Here is a 16,904-nt window from a genome sequence, read left to right as displayed (position 1 = left end):
ACACAACCATAACGCAGGAGTGGTTTCGGGACAAGTCTCTAAATGTCCTTGAGTGGCCCAGCCAGAGCACAGACTTGAACCCGATTGAACATCTCTGGAGAGTTCTGAAAATAGCTGTGCAGCGACGCTCCCCCATCCAACCTGACAGAGCTTGAGAGGATCTGCAGAGAATGGGAGAAACTCCCCAAATACAGGTGTGCCAAGAGGGCACGAGGCTGTAATCACTGCCAAAGGTAAATGTGATATTTGTTTTTTATTTTCAATAAACGTGCCTCATTTTCTAAACCTATTTTTGCTTTGTCATCATGGGGTATTGTGTGTAGATTGAAGAGAAAAAAAACAATATAATCCATTTTAAACCAAGGCTGTAATGTGGAAAAATCAAGGGGTGTAAATACTTTCCGGATATACTGTACATGTCCTCTTCAGTTTGGGATGTGGAGCAGGGTAGTACAGACGGATTCCAGCCAGGTATGCTAATCACCCTGAGAAGTCAGCAACACACATCCATGGACGCCACCAGTATCTAGGGACGTTTCCTGAGTACCAGCTCAACCCACCTCAGTAACCCAATACTGACTGTGCTGCAGTAGTGGCAAAACAAATATTGGAGGGGGTAAACGGTGATTGTCGTTTGTCGTGAGTAACGTAACGCTCCCAATATTTTGCATTTTACTCCAATTGATAGGCATTTACATGCGTTTAACCTCCACTACATTACTTGTGCCAAATGTATAGGAGAAAGGCTATGTAAGTAAAGTTGGGGTTTGAGAAGTTATCAACATCTATTATGAACTTGGTGAGATTTGCATGTACTGTTCGCAGGAAAGGTTACACTTAAATGAATGGGTCTTTTGCTGATGCAGTTAGCTTTAAATGTTTGGGCGTTCTTGTGAGTTCTTGTGAGACAATTCAAAGTTCAAAATAAAAACTGGTAAGATCAATCTTCACTTCAATGAGGTTTATTTTTTGATTTATCATCACAACACTGTACATTGTAGACAGTCTATCACAATCAATCACATTCTATTATAAATACCTTTTGAAGTGTAGTACATTTCGTGATGATTGTGCATTATCTAGAAGACATACAACAGGTGGAGTGGATGGATTTATTAATACATAGAGGTCCTATGACATTTCTTGAGCGGGTATGTAATAAACCCTCAAAGTTCAAGAATGGGATGATAATGGCAGTCATTGTAGTAAAATAAAATTTGAATGAATGGCAGTAGAGGTGATGCATTTCCTGCTTTTACTTATGCAGGAAAATAAAAGTAAGGCAGGTGATATATCAGAAATTGTGTAATAGAATTATTGTCAACCTAAATATGGTCATAATTAAAAAGTACCAGTCATAAGTTGACACACCTACTCATTCAAGGGGTTTTCTTTATTTTTACTATTTTCTACATTGTAGAATAATAGTGGAGACATAAACTATGAAATAACACATATGTTATCATGTAGTAACCCAAAAAGTGTTAATCAAATCAAAATATATTTGATATTCTTCAAAGTAGCCACCTTTTGCATTGATGACAGCTTTGCACACCCTTGGCATTCTCTCAACCAGCTTCACCTGGGCACTTGTTGGCTGCTTTTCCTTCACTCTGTGGTCGAACTCATCCCAAACAACCTCAATTGGTTTGAGGTCTGGTGATTATGGAGACCAGGTCATCTTATGCAGCACTCCATTGCTTTCCTTCTTGGTCAAATAACCCCTACACAACCTTTAGGTGTGTTGGGTCATTGTCCTGTTGAAAAACAAATGAAAGTCCCACCAAGCTCAAACCAGATGGGATGGCATATTGCTGCAGAATGCTGTGGTAGCCATGCTGGTCTAGTGTGCCTTGAATTCTACATACATCACTGTCACCAGCAAAGCACCCCCACACCATCACAGTCCTCCTCCATCCATTCACCTACTCTGCGTCTCACAATGAACTAAAAATCTCGAATTTGGACTCATCAGACCAAAGGACAGATTTCCACCGGTCTAATATCCATTGCTCGTGTTTCTTGGCCCAAGCAAGTCTCTTCTTATTATTGGTGTTCTTTAGTGGTGGTTACTTTGCAGCAATTTGACCATGAAGGCCTGATTCACACAGTCTCCTCTGAACAGTTGATGTTGAGATGTGTCTGTTACTTGAACTCTGTGAATAGTTTATTTGGGCTGCAATTTCTGAGGTTGGTAACTCTAATGAACTTCATCTCTGCAGCAGAGGTAACTCTGGGTCTTCCTTTCCTGTGGGGGTCCTCATGAGAGCCAGTTTCATCATAGCGCTTGACGGTTTTTGCAACTGCACTTCGAAGAAACTTTCAACGTTTTTGAAATTTTCCAGATTGACGACCTTAATTTCTTAAAGTAATGATGGACTGTCGTTTCTCTTTGCTTATTTGAGCTGTTCTTGCCATAATATGGACTTGGTATTTTGTCTATACCACCACTACCTTGTCACAACACAACCGATTGTCTCAAAAGCATTAAGGAAAGAAATTCCACATGTTAACTTTTAACAAGGTACACCTAATTAATTGAAATGTATTCCAGATGACTACCTCATAAAGCTGGTTGAGAGAATGTCAAGATTGTGCAAAGCTGTCATCATGGGCAAAGGGTGGCTACATTGAATAATCTAAAATGTAAAACATATTTTAATTTGTTGGATACTACATTATTCCATGTGTTAGAAAATAGTAACATTAAAGAACAACCCTGGAATGAGTAGGTGTCCAATCTTTTGACCTGTAAATACAGGTTTTATAGAAATGTTCTGTATAAATTGCCTCAAAAATGTTTTCAATGTTTGTTTTCTTGGAAAGTTGTGAATCTTATAATATAATACAATATCAGTTGTTGCATTTACATTTTGTCTAAGTCATATCACCAACTGATTTCAGCCTGTGTATTGACTACATTGTTTGTTTGGAATGTCAGACATATTGGCAGTCATTTAGAAAAAAATGATGGAATCATTCTACTAAAACTGGCAGACTAGCTAGCTAATAAACATTACTGTGCATATAATTTTCAGTCATTGTTTTAAATTCATTGTTTTAAATAACATCTTCTCACAGCACTCGCTGAACATTGTGGTTGACCAACTCCTTTACCAAAATGGCTGACCTTTTACTCTATCATAAGAAAGTTCATGTCCATTCTAGTGTTCTAATTCCAAGGTGATCTCGCGATAACCCTTTAATCAGATTAATTCTCTCACTGTCACACCCTGATCTGTTTCACTTGTCCTTGTGATCGTCTCCACCCCCTCCAAGTGTTGCTTATTATCCCCGGTGTATATATCTGTGTTTCCTGTCTCTCTGTGCCAGTTTGCCTTGTTTGCCAAGTCAACCAGCAGTTTTTCTTGCTCCTATTTCTTCCCAGTCTCTTTTGGTTCTAGTCCTCCTGGTTTTGACCCTTGCATGTTTGGACTCTGAACCTGCCTGTCTGACCACTCTGCCTGTTCTGTCTTTAAGCCTGCCTATCCCCTTATACTGTTTGGACTCCAATCTGGTTACTGAACCCCCTGTCTGACCTGACCTCAAGACTGTCCTTCGCCTGGTACTGTTTTGGACTCTGACCCAGTTCGTGAACTCCCGCCTGTCCCTGACCTACATTTTGCCTACCCCTTGGATCAATAAATATTGGAGCTCAACCATCTGCTTCCTGTGCCTGCATTTGGGTCTCGCCTTGTGTCCATATGCTCACAATACCTCTTAATATAAATGTACATACACTTTAGAGGGAGATACCATTACAACTGAAAAATAGGATTCATACACATACTACTCTAAAAGTAATCATGTCATCATATCACATTTATCCATTAACATTGTAACAGGAAAGGTAATAAAGATTCAAAGATACTATACATCTTCCGGGTCATGCAAAACAAGGGGTCGTATCGGTGATGTGGCCAGTATGTAGATGGCACTGCTTGAATTCCTGAAAGCAGAATTAAACATCAATACATTACACATGGTTCATCCTGTGACAAGAGAGAGGTCAAGGACAGTTGAACTCTTGTTAGATGTAAATGTGCATATCCATGACAAGCCTCGATTCTACAATAATTACCTCTCCACTCGCTTGATGCTTGAATCTGGTTGAATTGTGTGCATAGAATAGAGTTACTTTTTTTCCAGAAGGAACTTCAGTTATGGCAAGTCAGATAAGATATATGTATTCAAAAGTATGTGGACACCCCTTCAAATTAGTAGATTCAGCTATTTCAGACACACCTGTTGCTGGCGTTTATAAAATTGAGAATACAACCATGCAATTTCCATAGACAAACATTGACAGTAGAATGGCCTTACTGAAGAGCTCAGACTTTCAACGTGAAACCGTCATAGGATACCATCTTCCCAGCAAGTCAAATTTCTGCTCTGCTAGAGCTACCCCGGTCAACTGTAAGTGCTGTTATTGTGAAGTGGAAACGTCGAGGAGCAACAACGGCCCAGCTCACAGAACGGCACCGTCGGGTGCTGAAGCGCGGACCAATCGTCTTTCCTCGGTTGCAACACTCACTACCGAGGTCCAAACTGCCTCTGGAAGCAATGTCAGCACAAAAACTGTTTGTCCCCGACTTCATGAAATGGGTTTCCATGGCCAAGCAGTCCCACACAAGCCTAAGGTCACCATGCACAATGCCAAGCGTCGGCTGTAAAGCTCGCTGCCATTGGACTCTGGAGCAGTGGAAACGAGTTCTCTGGAGTGATGAATATATTAATGCTCATGATTGTGGAATGAGATGTTCGATAAGTAGGTGTCTACATACTTTTGGTATAGTAGTGTATATTGTAAACAAATTAACAGTGACATTCACACATGACAGATATAAATGCTTAGATGGTAAATTAAAGATAAATGTAAGGGACTGTTCGAAAATTATCCAACTCGAGATGCCCCCCCCCCCAAAAACGCACCCTCCTCCCCAACATTACATTTTTCCCCACATGATCCTCCCCTTGTTCTTGAAAAAAAATGTATGAAAAAAATTAGAATGAACTCAAAATATGTGACAATGTAGGCCTAGGCCTTACTACTACGATCAGTGGCAAAGAAAAGGCTCCTGAAAAAGAAATACTACTTCAAATTTCATTTTACAACTAAAGACATTAGCAGAATGTTTTTTTTAATAGCAGTTTCTCAGCTATTAGTCGGTGGACTAGAACATAAAATAATAGCAGCCCAATTTATAGACCTACAGTACATTTTTTAACACTGGCATCTGGTAAGTACATTATCAATTTAATGACAATAACATAATAATTTTGATAAAATCGACAACGTCTCTAATAAATGAGTTTTGTCTTTCTTGGTACTCTACTTTTTATTAGCTCAAAACAATCAGCTCGCTTGCAAGAGAAAATGTCGCTCTCAAAAAGTCCCAAAAGAAAAGCAGATTTAGAAAATAAACTTTCCATGGAAGAGATATGCGTTCATCTTACCACATTTCCCCATGTCAAACCAGTGTGACTTATTTGCAACGAAACTGACATGTTCTTTGACAAAAAGTAGGCTATGGCATACCTTCAAAGACCTACCCCCTCAATTCGAGCACTGGATTTAACTTACCACACCAAGCCCTTCACGGACACAGAGGTTTTTAAGGAGTGGTGACACTATTGGAGGAATTGGCTGACAAATCTACGGATAGCCTACAAGACTGTTGAAATTAATTACTTGAATTAGCCTAATTTCAGCACCATGTGCTGTCTACCTCCCGACAGGTTACACGCCTCTCCCCTATTTTGTAACACGCCTCTCCCCTATTTTGTAAACTCCCCTCTGTAATTTTTTAATTTTCATTTAAAAGCCATACTGATGCTGGTACACAATTGTTAGTGCCTCTCTTGTTTTTATGAGGTAAACACCTGAGTCTGCGCCCTGATGGTAGTACTGCATATTGATTGTTCAGTGGATGTGTTAGATCCTAAATTAGATCCAAGATCCAAAAAGCTGTGCCATCTTTGTAAAGGTCTCTGAGAGCCTTTTGGTTTCTCCTTACAATCTTCCCACTAACAGTAAGGCATCACTCTTTCTAAGTTATTCTAACTTGCCCATGTGTCAAACAAGGTAAATACACTATGCTTCCTTTGGCTTGCTGATTACGGTTTTTCTCATGACAAACCTGGGTTATTCTGCCACTTGCACACCACAGTTATCTTTACTCTCCGAGGCAATAGCTAAATATTCCGCATTCCTGGAAAGAAAGGAGAAAGAGAAGTGGTTAGAATATCATCACCTGCTTATTATCCTTCCATTCACATTTTATTCATCCATCTATCCATCTACAGTATAACCATTCTAGCCACTCATCACTTAAAGCATTTCAATCATTTGAACTACACTGCATATCTCCTACGTTTATTCCAATCTTTCAACCTCTCTTCATCTATTCATTAATCCCTTTAACCTCTCTTTATCCATCCACTTACCCTTCTAAATGTTCTTTATCCATCCAACAACCCCTCTAACCTTCATCCATCACTCCAGCCTTTTTTCATCCATCCATAACTTCCTTTACCCTTTCATCAAGCAATCATCCATCCAACTTAAGTAACCAGACCTATTGCTTTAATGTCGAGACGCAAAGCAAGCAGTGTCAGCTGAGCTAACATCCAATCAGAGACTGAACATAATTGGTTTTAACACTTCACGACTGCTGAGGCAAGCACACACATTTTCATTAGAAAATATACCTTCTTTGGCTTTTCTAGAGTGGCAAATGTGACGACACAAGGATGGAAAGATTGAGAGTGTGAGTGGAAAGGAAAACAAATAGAGAGAAAGACAGATAATATTGAACAAATGGGAACAGAGTAATTGTACGACTCAGCACTTTGAAAGACAGTAGAGAATTCAAATCAACAGGATGGACAGGTACAGAGCATACAAGGGAGGGAGGACAGTGAGATTACTGTATACGGAGGGAGACAATAGAGGAGGACCTAAAATGAAAGGATACAGCTGCATGAGAGGAAGTAGGGTGACTCACGCGCTTTCTCGTAATGCTTCCTCTCCTGCAGCAGAGATCTTTCTGTAGCAGTATACCATCTCTATGTAGAGCCAAGCCTGTAGCCCGATGATGGACACGTACATCATCACCTCAGAGACTATGGAGGCTGTCCCTCTGGTGGCTAGAGAGAGAGATGGCGAGAGAGGGGGTGGGAGTCAAAGCACTCAAAAGGCACCACAGAGTCTCTCACTAAGCACTTACAAAGCACTTTTTGAATTTAACCACAGGTCATAAATGTTTCCTAACAATTGGGATAATTGGCATCGGAATTCCAATTGCATGCAAAGCCATGAGTCTGTATAGTAATACTGAACCTTTAGCCACCACTGTCAGGTGCACAAGCTTGCTGACAACGGTCTGGTATTCGTAGAACTCGTACGTCAGGAGCCGGTGGAAGAAGCAACGGTAGGTGCCCGAGTCATTGAAGGTGACATTGAAGAGGTAGATGGACGCATCCTGTATGTCATTGCTCTGCTTACTGCCGCTCCAGTCCACGCGGTCCTCAAAGCGCTCATCCACAATGTGCTGGCCCTCCTCATCGTAATTATATATCTAATGACACAATGACATCTGGGTCATTCACCTGGCACTGAAAATGTCTCCAGTTTCACTTCCTAGATCGCGACCCGTAGCTGGCAACATCCAAGAAAATGGACTCAACAGGACGCAACTGTGTTTTGAAAAGGCTTCCAGTAGGAAAGTATACTCAAGGTTACATAGCTGTGAGCTATGCACTATCTGCCCATCTGCTGTCCCAGTGGCCCTTATGCTCTCTGAGGGCTAAAATGGCATCCAGATTGATTCAATAGTAACTGCATGCAGCACTCTCCCATATCATGTGGTTGGGCATTGTGTGTGCATACCTTTGTGCGTTGTGCCTTGTGGTTGTGTGCTTAGGGATGGGCTCTGGGCCATGTGGCTTAAGACAGGTTTGTCTAGAGCGGTGTTTCCCAAACTTGGTCCTGGGGCCCCTGGATGCACGTTTTGGTTTTTGTCCTTGCACTACACAGCTGATTGAAATAATCAAAGCTTCATGATGAGTTGGATATTTGAATCAGCTGTGTAGAGCTGGGGCAAAAACCAAAATGTGCATCCAGGGGGTCCCAACACCCAGTTTGGGAAACCCTGGTGCAGAGGACTATGCAAACCTAACCCATTTTAAAAAGCACTGGCATACTCTAAACAGACTGTAGACTATCGTGGCAGCATGTTTTATGTGGGCACCAGAGCAAACAAAACCCCAACCCTAATCCTACAATTTACTACCATGGCAGTAATTTGGAATACTACAGCAATCATAATCAGTCTCAGATACTCACATGAGCAAAGTCAGCTTCCCCTTTGGCCTTGAAATACCAGTCGACCGTGGCAGAAGCCTCCACCTCGGGCCTCATCTTACAGGAGATGCAGCCCAGTTTGAACCCTTTGCCTGCAACGGCCTCAGTGTCCGAGTCCACCTCTGCACAGGCCCCATGGCACAGGGACACTTGTTTACAGGAGAGAAGAGTTGTTATTAGCGCAATATTTTGTCTGTAGAAATGGGTAGCTTCATAATTCAACAGTATACAGACAAATATCCATATGTTGAAAGATGTTGTGACTATCCACAAACCTTCAGTCTACACATCTACACTCACATACCAAAGAGGGCACAAAGCAGAGACAGGAGCAGCAGCCGCACAGCAGACATGTCCTCAGGTGTAATGTAGCACGATAGTACAGATCCTAGGGCTGAGAAGCCTCAAAAGCTATCAAAAAATATCCCAACAGTCTCTTTGAACACTTGAGAGTATGATATTCCTTTGAGATGTTATCCAGAAAGACTTTGTTTGAGCAAAGTAAGAAATGGTAGGGACTGAAGTTGCTTCCCCCGAAATTACCTTGGAAATAACAAAAAATAGTACATTTGATGTGGGTTTAATTCCTTCAACCAACACTTATTTTCTAATGGAATAAATATTCTCAGACTATTGCATTAATTAATTTATGTTTTACATAAGCTACTGTTTTTATAAGCTTTTTCATTCACAATATGCTTTTTCCATTCACTTTTAGGATGCATGCAAGTATTTACCATGCACATTTGTTTAAAATGTTAATGTTTTAGGAAGACTGGAACTTGATCATTTCAATTGAATATAATGTGCCTTTAAGTGGATGCTTCATCACGCTATTAAACAGTGCAAACGAATAAATGCCAATTGTCCATGGAGAGACTTTCTAGAGAACAAGCAGAATACAGGGTAGGAGTGGTAATCTAATATCCAGTTAGGCCTATTTAAAAGCCTCCCTTATTTAAAAAGATAGCTGCAGCAAACATACTATTTTTCTTGATTACATTTACTGATATTGATATTTCTGATTTATATGTCCACCCTAGGATATAATAATGAATAATTTTACATTTCAACTTCCATGGGGTGACGGCAGAGTTGGACGTCCCAAGGTATCCCGAATAGCAAGGTCAAATATCTATTGTCTTTATAGGCTATTTATAACAACTGTAGCCTAATTTTCTATAGCAATAATAGGCCTACTTCTAAATGATATTAACACTGTTATGCAATGCACCACAGAATAGGGCATCGACTGTAAATGCGTTCAAAAAAGCGTAAGCATGATGCTTATTTGAATGTGTCGACACTGTATGGTTTAAATAGAGCAAAATCGCATGCCACTTTCATACATTAATAATACATTGCATGCCAATCATTTTATTTGAACACTGTAAGAGTGTTATTGCTATATTTATATTAGGCTAAATGGTCATAATTTGCAATATCTCACATTTTACTGTCCTGACGATGTCCCTTCTGAAAAATAGCCTCCTTATCCCGATTTGTCCTTTCTCCGGGGAAAAAAATGTAGGCTACCCTTCCCTTCTGATGGATCGACACATTTATCTACACAGCGCTGTTCTTTTATGGAGCAACACCGTAGGCTAGGCTACTTGTTGAAGAGATGTTTCGCCAGGGCTGGCATTGCGGATTCAAATAATATAGCATTATCTCACACAACCAGCGCACAGGCCCACACATTTTTACGAAATCAACTAAATCTGATAAATCTAATCAGCGTCTCGTCAGCAGCACTAAAAAAACACTTCCGGTTCGCGAAATGTTGAATCATTTCTAAATAAAAGTACCCCACGTAATAGTAGAAAAGTGTCAATATAATAACCTTTATTTATTCATCATTTATGATACGTTATTGTTTAAACATAAAATAAGGATTGATATTTGTGACATTTGCATTAAATTTGGGTTTTAAAACTTTCTAAGGTCCCATAAATGCCACCAATGTGAATCACTGCATATCGATTACATGTTGGCTTATAGAGCAAAACCTATTCTGGGTGCCACAGTAAAAGTATTGTAGGGAATAGTCAGTAGCGTCTGTAGAATGTATATATGGTGTTATTTCATGGGGCTCTGAATAACAGATCCCCATGAATACACTAATATTTGTGTTAACTCTTCAGAATTGTAATCTGGTTATGTCACTGAGTAGACTGAGTAGGCTGAGATCCCATTTCATGGACACAAGACCCACAGGTAAGGCTGTATATTGCAATATGAACGTCAATACATACAATAGGCTACAATAGGCTATATAGTGAGGTGATTGTCCACAGTTAAAGGGGAACTGCACCACTGATTTGACCTCATTTGTTGGCTTGCTCCTCAAGAAATGCTGGCGGCTATGACAGAAGCCAAACCTGAGTTAGCTTGGGGGCTTGTGGTTTGCTGTGGGTGTTTCTTGAGTGTGTCCTTGCCACCACGAAGACACACCCATCTGTCAGAGCCTTTCCTGCAGCTGTTTCCCCTCACTCAATCTCAACAAACAAACCTCCTGCAGGTTGAGTTCAATAACTACAGGCAGATGTATGGTTAGATTCTGGAGGAAGCTTTGAGTATGTCAGTAACCTACAGAGTAATATGAGAACGCAATTGTTGAATTTATGTAGATATTCTAAACTAAGTGTTTTGATAACTTTCAAATGTAGTAACAGGTCCATGCAGAATAAACAACCCTTTACATAACACCATTGAAGAAGTGTTCTGTAATATAACAATGTGCAGCTTTCATCTTTCATTGTCCTTCCCAGCCGATACAGATACTGTGCCTATCTGCATTTTGTCTGGTGATAATGGGGCCACCTTGGCTAACACGTCAGAGACTCAGAGTGGTCTAACCTTCTTGTGTGGTAGGTCCCAGCATCCATTCATGACCAGGGGATCGGTCTGGCACCCAGCTGGGCACTTTGTCTTAAAGACAAACAGGGTCAACAATTGTAATCATCCATCAATTATAAACATAGCTTAAGAAATAACATAATCTAATTTGGAAGCTAATTCTATGCTTTACAAACGGACTTTCTCCAGACTGGATTAGATTCAGGCCGGTGATGCCGTTAACCCATGCAACCAACTGTGACATGTTTTGCTATGGCCCTGGGTTGGTCGTTGTTTCAGAGGTGGGTTTTGTATCAGACATTCAACAGACATTCACCATTAGTTTTTATATATTTAACCTTTATTTAACTAGGCATGTCAGTTAATACAAATTCTTATTTAGAATGACGGCCTACCCCGGCCAAACCCGAACCCGGAAGACGCTGGGCCAATTGTGCGCCGCCCTATGGAACTCCCAATCATGGCCGGTTGTGATACAGTCTGGAATCAAACCAGGGTCTGTAGTGACGCCTCTAGCACTGAGATGCAGTGCCTTAGACTGCTGCACCACTCGGGAGACCAAATCTCTTGTTCGCAATAACTTTTGCATTGATTGTCATAGAAACATCAAAACAATTGCTAATTATTCTAAAAAGGTCTGGCCTACTTTTACAACCTTTGATCCTTCATAAAAAGTAAAGTGTTGATTTTATAGAAATAATTAAATCATATAAAAATGATTGAAAACAAAATATTAAATATATAGCCGCGCACAGAAGACCGACCTAGCCCATGGGGAAGGGAGGAGGAGGAAGGGGGTTGGACACCCACCCCGCCACACTGGCAACACTTTAAGGGGCATTGCACTAATAATGGCGCTGACTAGGGAAACATTCCTGCTGTTCTTAGTGCTAACGTCTGCACGTTCAAACTAAAACAATGTAACTAATAATGGCATCTTTATGCGAATGACGTATAGAGGAGGGCGAGGATCAAGATGGCGTCACAATCCATGCCAGGCACACCTGTGGGCTCTGGAACTCCACCTCGGACAGGCAGAGTTAACATCCCGGCGAGGTCGTCGGTTCACCCTGACATTTCCATTCCTCTTCTGGCAACAGAACTTGACCAACTGCTCACCAGGCACAGCAAGGGCCGTCCAGAGCGCTATGCTGTTCTGCTATTCCAAGGATGTATAACCGAAGAGACATATCACAAGTGGTCACAGAATGGTGCCCCCAAACGTTGACTCTGTACCGGTACCCCCCTGTATATAGTTTTACTATTGTTATTTTACTGCTGCTCTTTAATTACTTGTTCCTTTTATTTCTTATTCTTATCCCTTTTTTTAACTGCATTGTTGGTTAGGGGCTCGTAGGTAAGCATTTCACTGTAAGGTCTACCACCTGTTGTATTTGGCACATGTGACTAATACAATTTTATTTGAATTACAAACAGTGAGGCAAATGTGGCTTTCCGGTGAACCTCTGGGTGTTCATCATTAATACTGTGTCTCAAAAGTTTCTGTCCATGACTGATGCAACCCAAAAACTCATTAGACAGAGTTAATGAGTACTTGAGGTCACTGAGAAAGTCTGGACATGACCTGCTCTCCTTATGTAAGGAATCAGGCACTTTCCCATGTTTACTACAGTATGTACCGTAGGCTATATTTACTTGTCAGACTGCACAGTAGCCTAATAAACAAATGCAGCTGGCTTATATCTTCTAAATGCTTTATTTTCCAAATGTAAAAACATATACACTGTACAGTACTGTATTTATTCTTCAGCATCTTTGCTTTCGTTAATAAAATAATTATAAAAAATGCTCTTTCAAACACACACGGTCATGTTGTACAGCGCCATTATGGCTATTAGCAGAGCTATATTTTGGCCTTTATGGGCGGTGCACAATTAGCCCAGCGTTTCTCTCCCTCTAAAAACAGAAATAAAGTTTTGGCCGTTACAAATATTATTTTGGCCTTTATTCAGATTACAGTCGCTCTCTTTCGATTTTTTTTTAAAACGAATTAACTTCCAAAATATCGTTATATATTATTAAGTTGATTACACAGTCATATATCCCTGCACCTACATAAAGCTGAGTGACTCACTCATTCATGGATTTGGATCAAATTAAATATGTACCGACATTCTTTCTGATAGTCTTTAATAAAGAAATGGTTTGGTTATCCTGACGTACAACATTATAATAGCCTATTAACAGGACAATATACCTTCTACCAACACCTCTCTGTAGTTTGATTTTTAATTTTTTTTTTTACCTTTATTTTACTAGGCAAGTCAGTTAAGAACAAATTCTTATTTTCAATGACGGCCTAGGAACAGTGGGTTAACTGCCTGTTCAGGGGCAGAACGACAGATTTGTACCTTGTCAGCTCGGGGATTCGAACTTGCAACCTTTCGGTTACTAGTCCAACTCTCTAACCACTAGGCTACCCTTGATTGGGGCTCCGGAGTGGATGGGATCTCCCGCACTGCCGCAGTGCCAAATGCGTTGCTACAGATACAGGTTCGATATCCGTGCCAGCCGACCACAGGGTCGGCCTACTTTTACAACCTTTGATCCTTCATAAAAAGTAAAGTGTTGATTTTATAGAAATAATTAAATCATATAAAAATGCATTTACATCTCTTGTTCACAATCATTTTTTCATTGATTGTCATAGAAACATCAAAACAAGTGCAAAATATTCTAAAAACATCTGGGAAAGACACTCAAAGAAGAAACCGATACTTGAATTGGAAAACAGTAAGTATACACTCGCATAGCTAATTTTCAAAGCTTTGTGGAAAAGGAAGAGGACACCAGTGTGATTTTGAATTGGAAAACAGTAAGTATACACTCGCATAGCTAATTTTCAAAGCTTTGTGGAAAAGTAAGAGGACACCAGTGTGACTTTTGGAAATGCGCATCACAGTCCACAACATTAGGTATACAGCTGAGGGATGGAACAGAGAAATGTCACCCCTAACTAATTAATGAATGTTGAATGTCAACACCATGTCTTATAATCCACTAACAGGGCAGTTTATCAATAAACCACTAACTCAAGCTGAACTGGAGGAGGTGGTCCATGTTGTGTCCAAAACCGTCTCCAGAATCCCATTGAAGGATCCGGCACCCGACCTCAAGGCGCTTCAGATCGTAGTGTGTAAATCTCAGTACATCGCTGGGGCTGAACTCCCTGCCATCCAGGACCTTTATACCAGGTGGTATTTGTACTTGTATTTATTATGGATCCCCATTAGCTGCTGCCAAGGCAGTAGCTACTCTTCCTTTGGTCCAGCCCTATTAAGGCAGTTATACAATTGAAAAACATTACAATACATTCACAACAGATTTCACAACACATTGAGTGCCCTCAGGCCACCACTATATGACCACATATCTGTGCCTGTGTTTGAGTTTCCTCACAGTCCCCGCTGTTCCATAATGCATATTGACAAGCATATTATAATGTTAGCTCTCTGTGTACATCTAAGTGCCAGCCGTGCTGCCCTGTTCTGAGCCAATTGCAATTATCCTAAATCCCTCTTTGTGGCACCTGACCACATGACTGAACAGTAGTCCAGGTGCGACAAAACTAGGGCCTGTAGAACCTGCCTTGTTGATAGTGTTGTTAAGAAGGCAGAGCTGTGGTTTATTATGGATAGACTTCTCCCCATCTTAGCCACTGTTGTATCAATATGTTTGACCTTGACAGTTTACAATCCAGGGTGACTCCAAGCAGTTTAGGCACCTCAACTTGCTCAATTTCCACATTATTCACTACAAGATTTAGTTGAGGTTTAGGGTTCAGTGAATGATTTGTCCCAAATACAATGCTTTTAGTTTTTGAAATATTTAGGATTAATTTATTCCTTGCCACCCATTCTGAAGCTAACTGCATGTTGGTCGTTGGTATGTACTATGTTTAGTTGTTCTTGGTAGCAGCTTTGGTATGTTCTGTGTTTGTTGCTTTGTCAGAGCTTCTTTAATGGCTTGAGTTAGTTTTTTCTCAGTTTTGTTGTGAAGTGGATTGTTTAATATTCTGTTTCATTTGTTCCCAGGGGGGAAGGGGAAGGCAACTGGGAAGTGCTTAGGCAAGACGCCCGCAGGCATACATAGACCCGTAGTATATACTTTGTCTATGCACACTGGGTAAGACCTGGGCGGACCACCCCCTGTATTTTGGTTAGGGCACCAAGTGGTGCTAAGTTAGAGAAGTAGTGGGTAGGCAGGTAAGGTAGGAGAGGGGGCTTTGACATTTACTTTCTTTGCTTTGGTTCCATCCAGCCCCTTTTCCCCATATTACTGTGTGAAGGAATAAATTCCTAGTAAATGGTAAATTCTCAGCCTTTTGTCATCCTTACTCGCACCTACAGTCCCATACCTCGTTCACTCCACGGGGAGTTGAGTTGTAGCAGGGTGTTGCGTTCCCTCTTCATATCTTCCAATCTTTTTATCATTAATTTCTCTTAGCCAATCATCAGTAATTTGTGTAAATGCTGTGCTTGTTGAATGTCCTTCCCAATAAGCGTACTGAAAGTCTGTTGTCAATTTGTTCACTTTAAAATAGCATTGTATCTTGTCAAAAACCATTTTTTCCCAAAAGTTTACAATTCTTGTCTTTCATCATTTGGTGAGATATACTTGGATGTGTAGTGTCAGCATTTGTTGCTGGCATGTCATGCCGAAATTTGCTAATCTTGCCAATTATAAAATCATTAAAGTAGTTGGCAATATCAGTGGGTTTTGTGATGAATGAGCCATCTGATTCAAGGAATGATGGACTAAATTTGCCTTTTTCCCCTAAACTTAATTTAAGGTGCTCCAAAGATTTTCACTATCATTCTTTATAAAATGTATCTTTGTTTCATAGTATAGTTTCTTCTTCTTTTTATTCAGTTTAGTCACATGATTTCTCAATTTGCAGTATGTTTGCCAATCAGTTGTGCTGCCTGACTCATCCCTCTCAAATGTATGGTGTTGTCAGAGGAAGGCCCTAAAATTGGTCAGACTACAGCCACCCAAGTTGTAGACTGTTCTCTCTGCTACCACACTGCAAACCAGAGAGGTAAGTCTGGAACCAAAAGGCTCCTGAACAGCTTCTACCCCCAAGCCATAAGAATGCTAACCAAATAGCTAACTGGACTCTTTTACTCTTTTGACCACACCCACACACACACACACACACACACACACACACACACACACACACACACACACACACACACACACACACACACACACACACACACACATATAACACGTTCACACAGGCACACATTCGCCACACACACACTGGACTCTACCGATACACTCACACATACTGACACTCCAACCAATACACACACACACACATAACACATTCACACAGGCACGCATTCGCCACACACACACTGGACTCTACCGATACACTCACACATACTGATACTCCAACCAATCCACACACACACACACACACACACACACTGGACTCTACCGATACACTCACGCATACTGACACTCCAACCAATACACACACACTGGACTCTACCGGTACTCTACCGGTACACTCACACTCCAACCAATACACACACACTTTACACTCATCATATATGCTGCTGCTACTGTCTATTATCTATCTTGTAACCTATTGACTATACCCCTGCCTATAAGTAAATATCTACCTCGTATCCCTGCACATATTTTG

General features: G+C 40.7%; 1 protein-coding gene across 1 annotated transcript; it reads right to left on the bottom strand.

Annotated features, from left to right (window-relative positions):
• Positions 1-946: 946 nt before the first annotated feature.
• LOC135552356 (sodium channel subunit beta-1-like) lies at positions 947-10,110 on the bottom strand. Its single transcript, XM_064983923.1, has 7 exons — positions 9,816-10,110; positions 8,670-8,908; positions 8,348-8,514; positions 7,343-7,580; positions 7,008-7,149; positions 6,141-6,212; positions 947-3,949 (listed from the first exon to the last, which is right to left on the bottom strand). Exons 2-6 carry the CDS (start codon positions 8,716-8,718, stop codon positions 6,146-6,148), a joined length of 663 nt encoding a protein of 220 aa, XP_064839995.1. The 5' UTR covers positions 8,719-8,908; positions 9,816-10,110; the 3' UTR covers positions 947-3,949; positions 6,141-6,145.
• Positions 10,111-16,904: the final 6,794 nt, after the last annotated feature.

This window comes from Oncorhynchus masou, chromosome 13 (assembly GCF_036934945.1).
Source record: "Oncorhynchus masou masou isolate Uvic2021 chromosome 13, UVic_Omas_1.1, whole genome shotgun sequence".
Lineage (NCBI taxonomy): Eukaryota > Metazoa > Chordata > Actinopteri > Salmoniformes > Salmonidae > Oncorhynchus > Oncorhynchus masou.
This window is presented reverse-complemented; position numbering and strand designations above follow the sequence as displayed.

Excerpts from the sequence above, each read along its gene's own strand:
- LOC135552356 (XM_064983923.1), bottom strand. The coding sequence starts at position 8,718 with ATGTCTGCTGTGCGGCTGCTGCTCCTGTCTCTGCTTTGTGCCCTCTTT. Across the intron at positions 7,150-7,342 it reads CCTGACAGTGGTGGCTAAAG|CCACCAGAGGGACAGCCTCC; the intron begins GTTCAGTATTAC and ends CTCTCTCTCTAG. Across the intron at positions 6,213-7,007 it reads GAAGCATTACGAGAAAGCGC|GAATGCGGAATATTTAGCTA; the intron begins GTGAGTCACCCT and ends CTTTCTTTCCAG.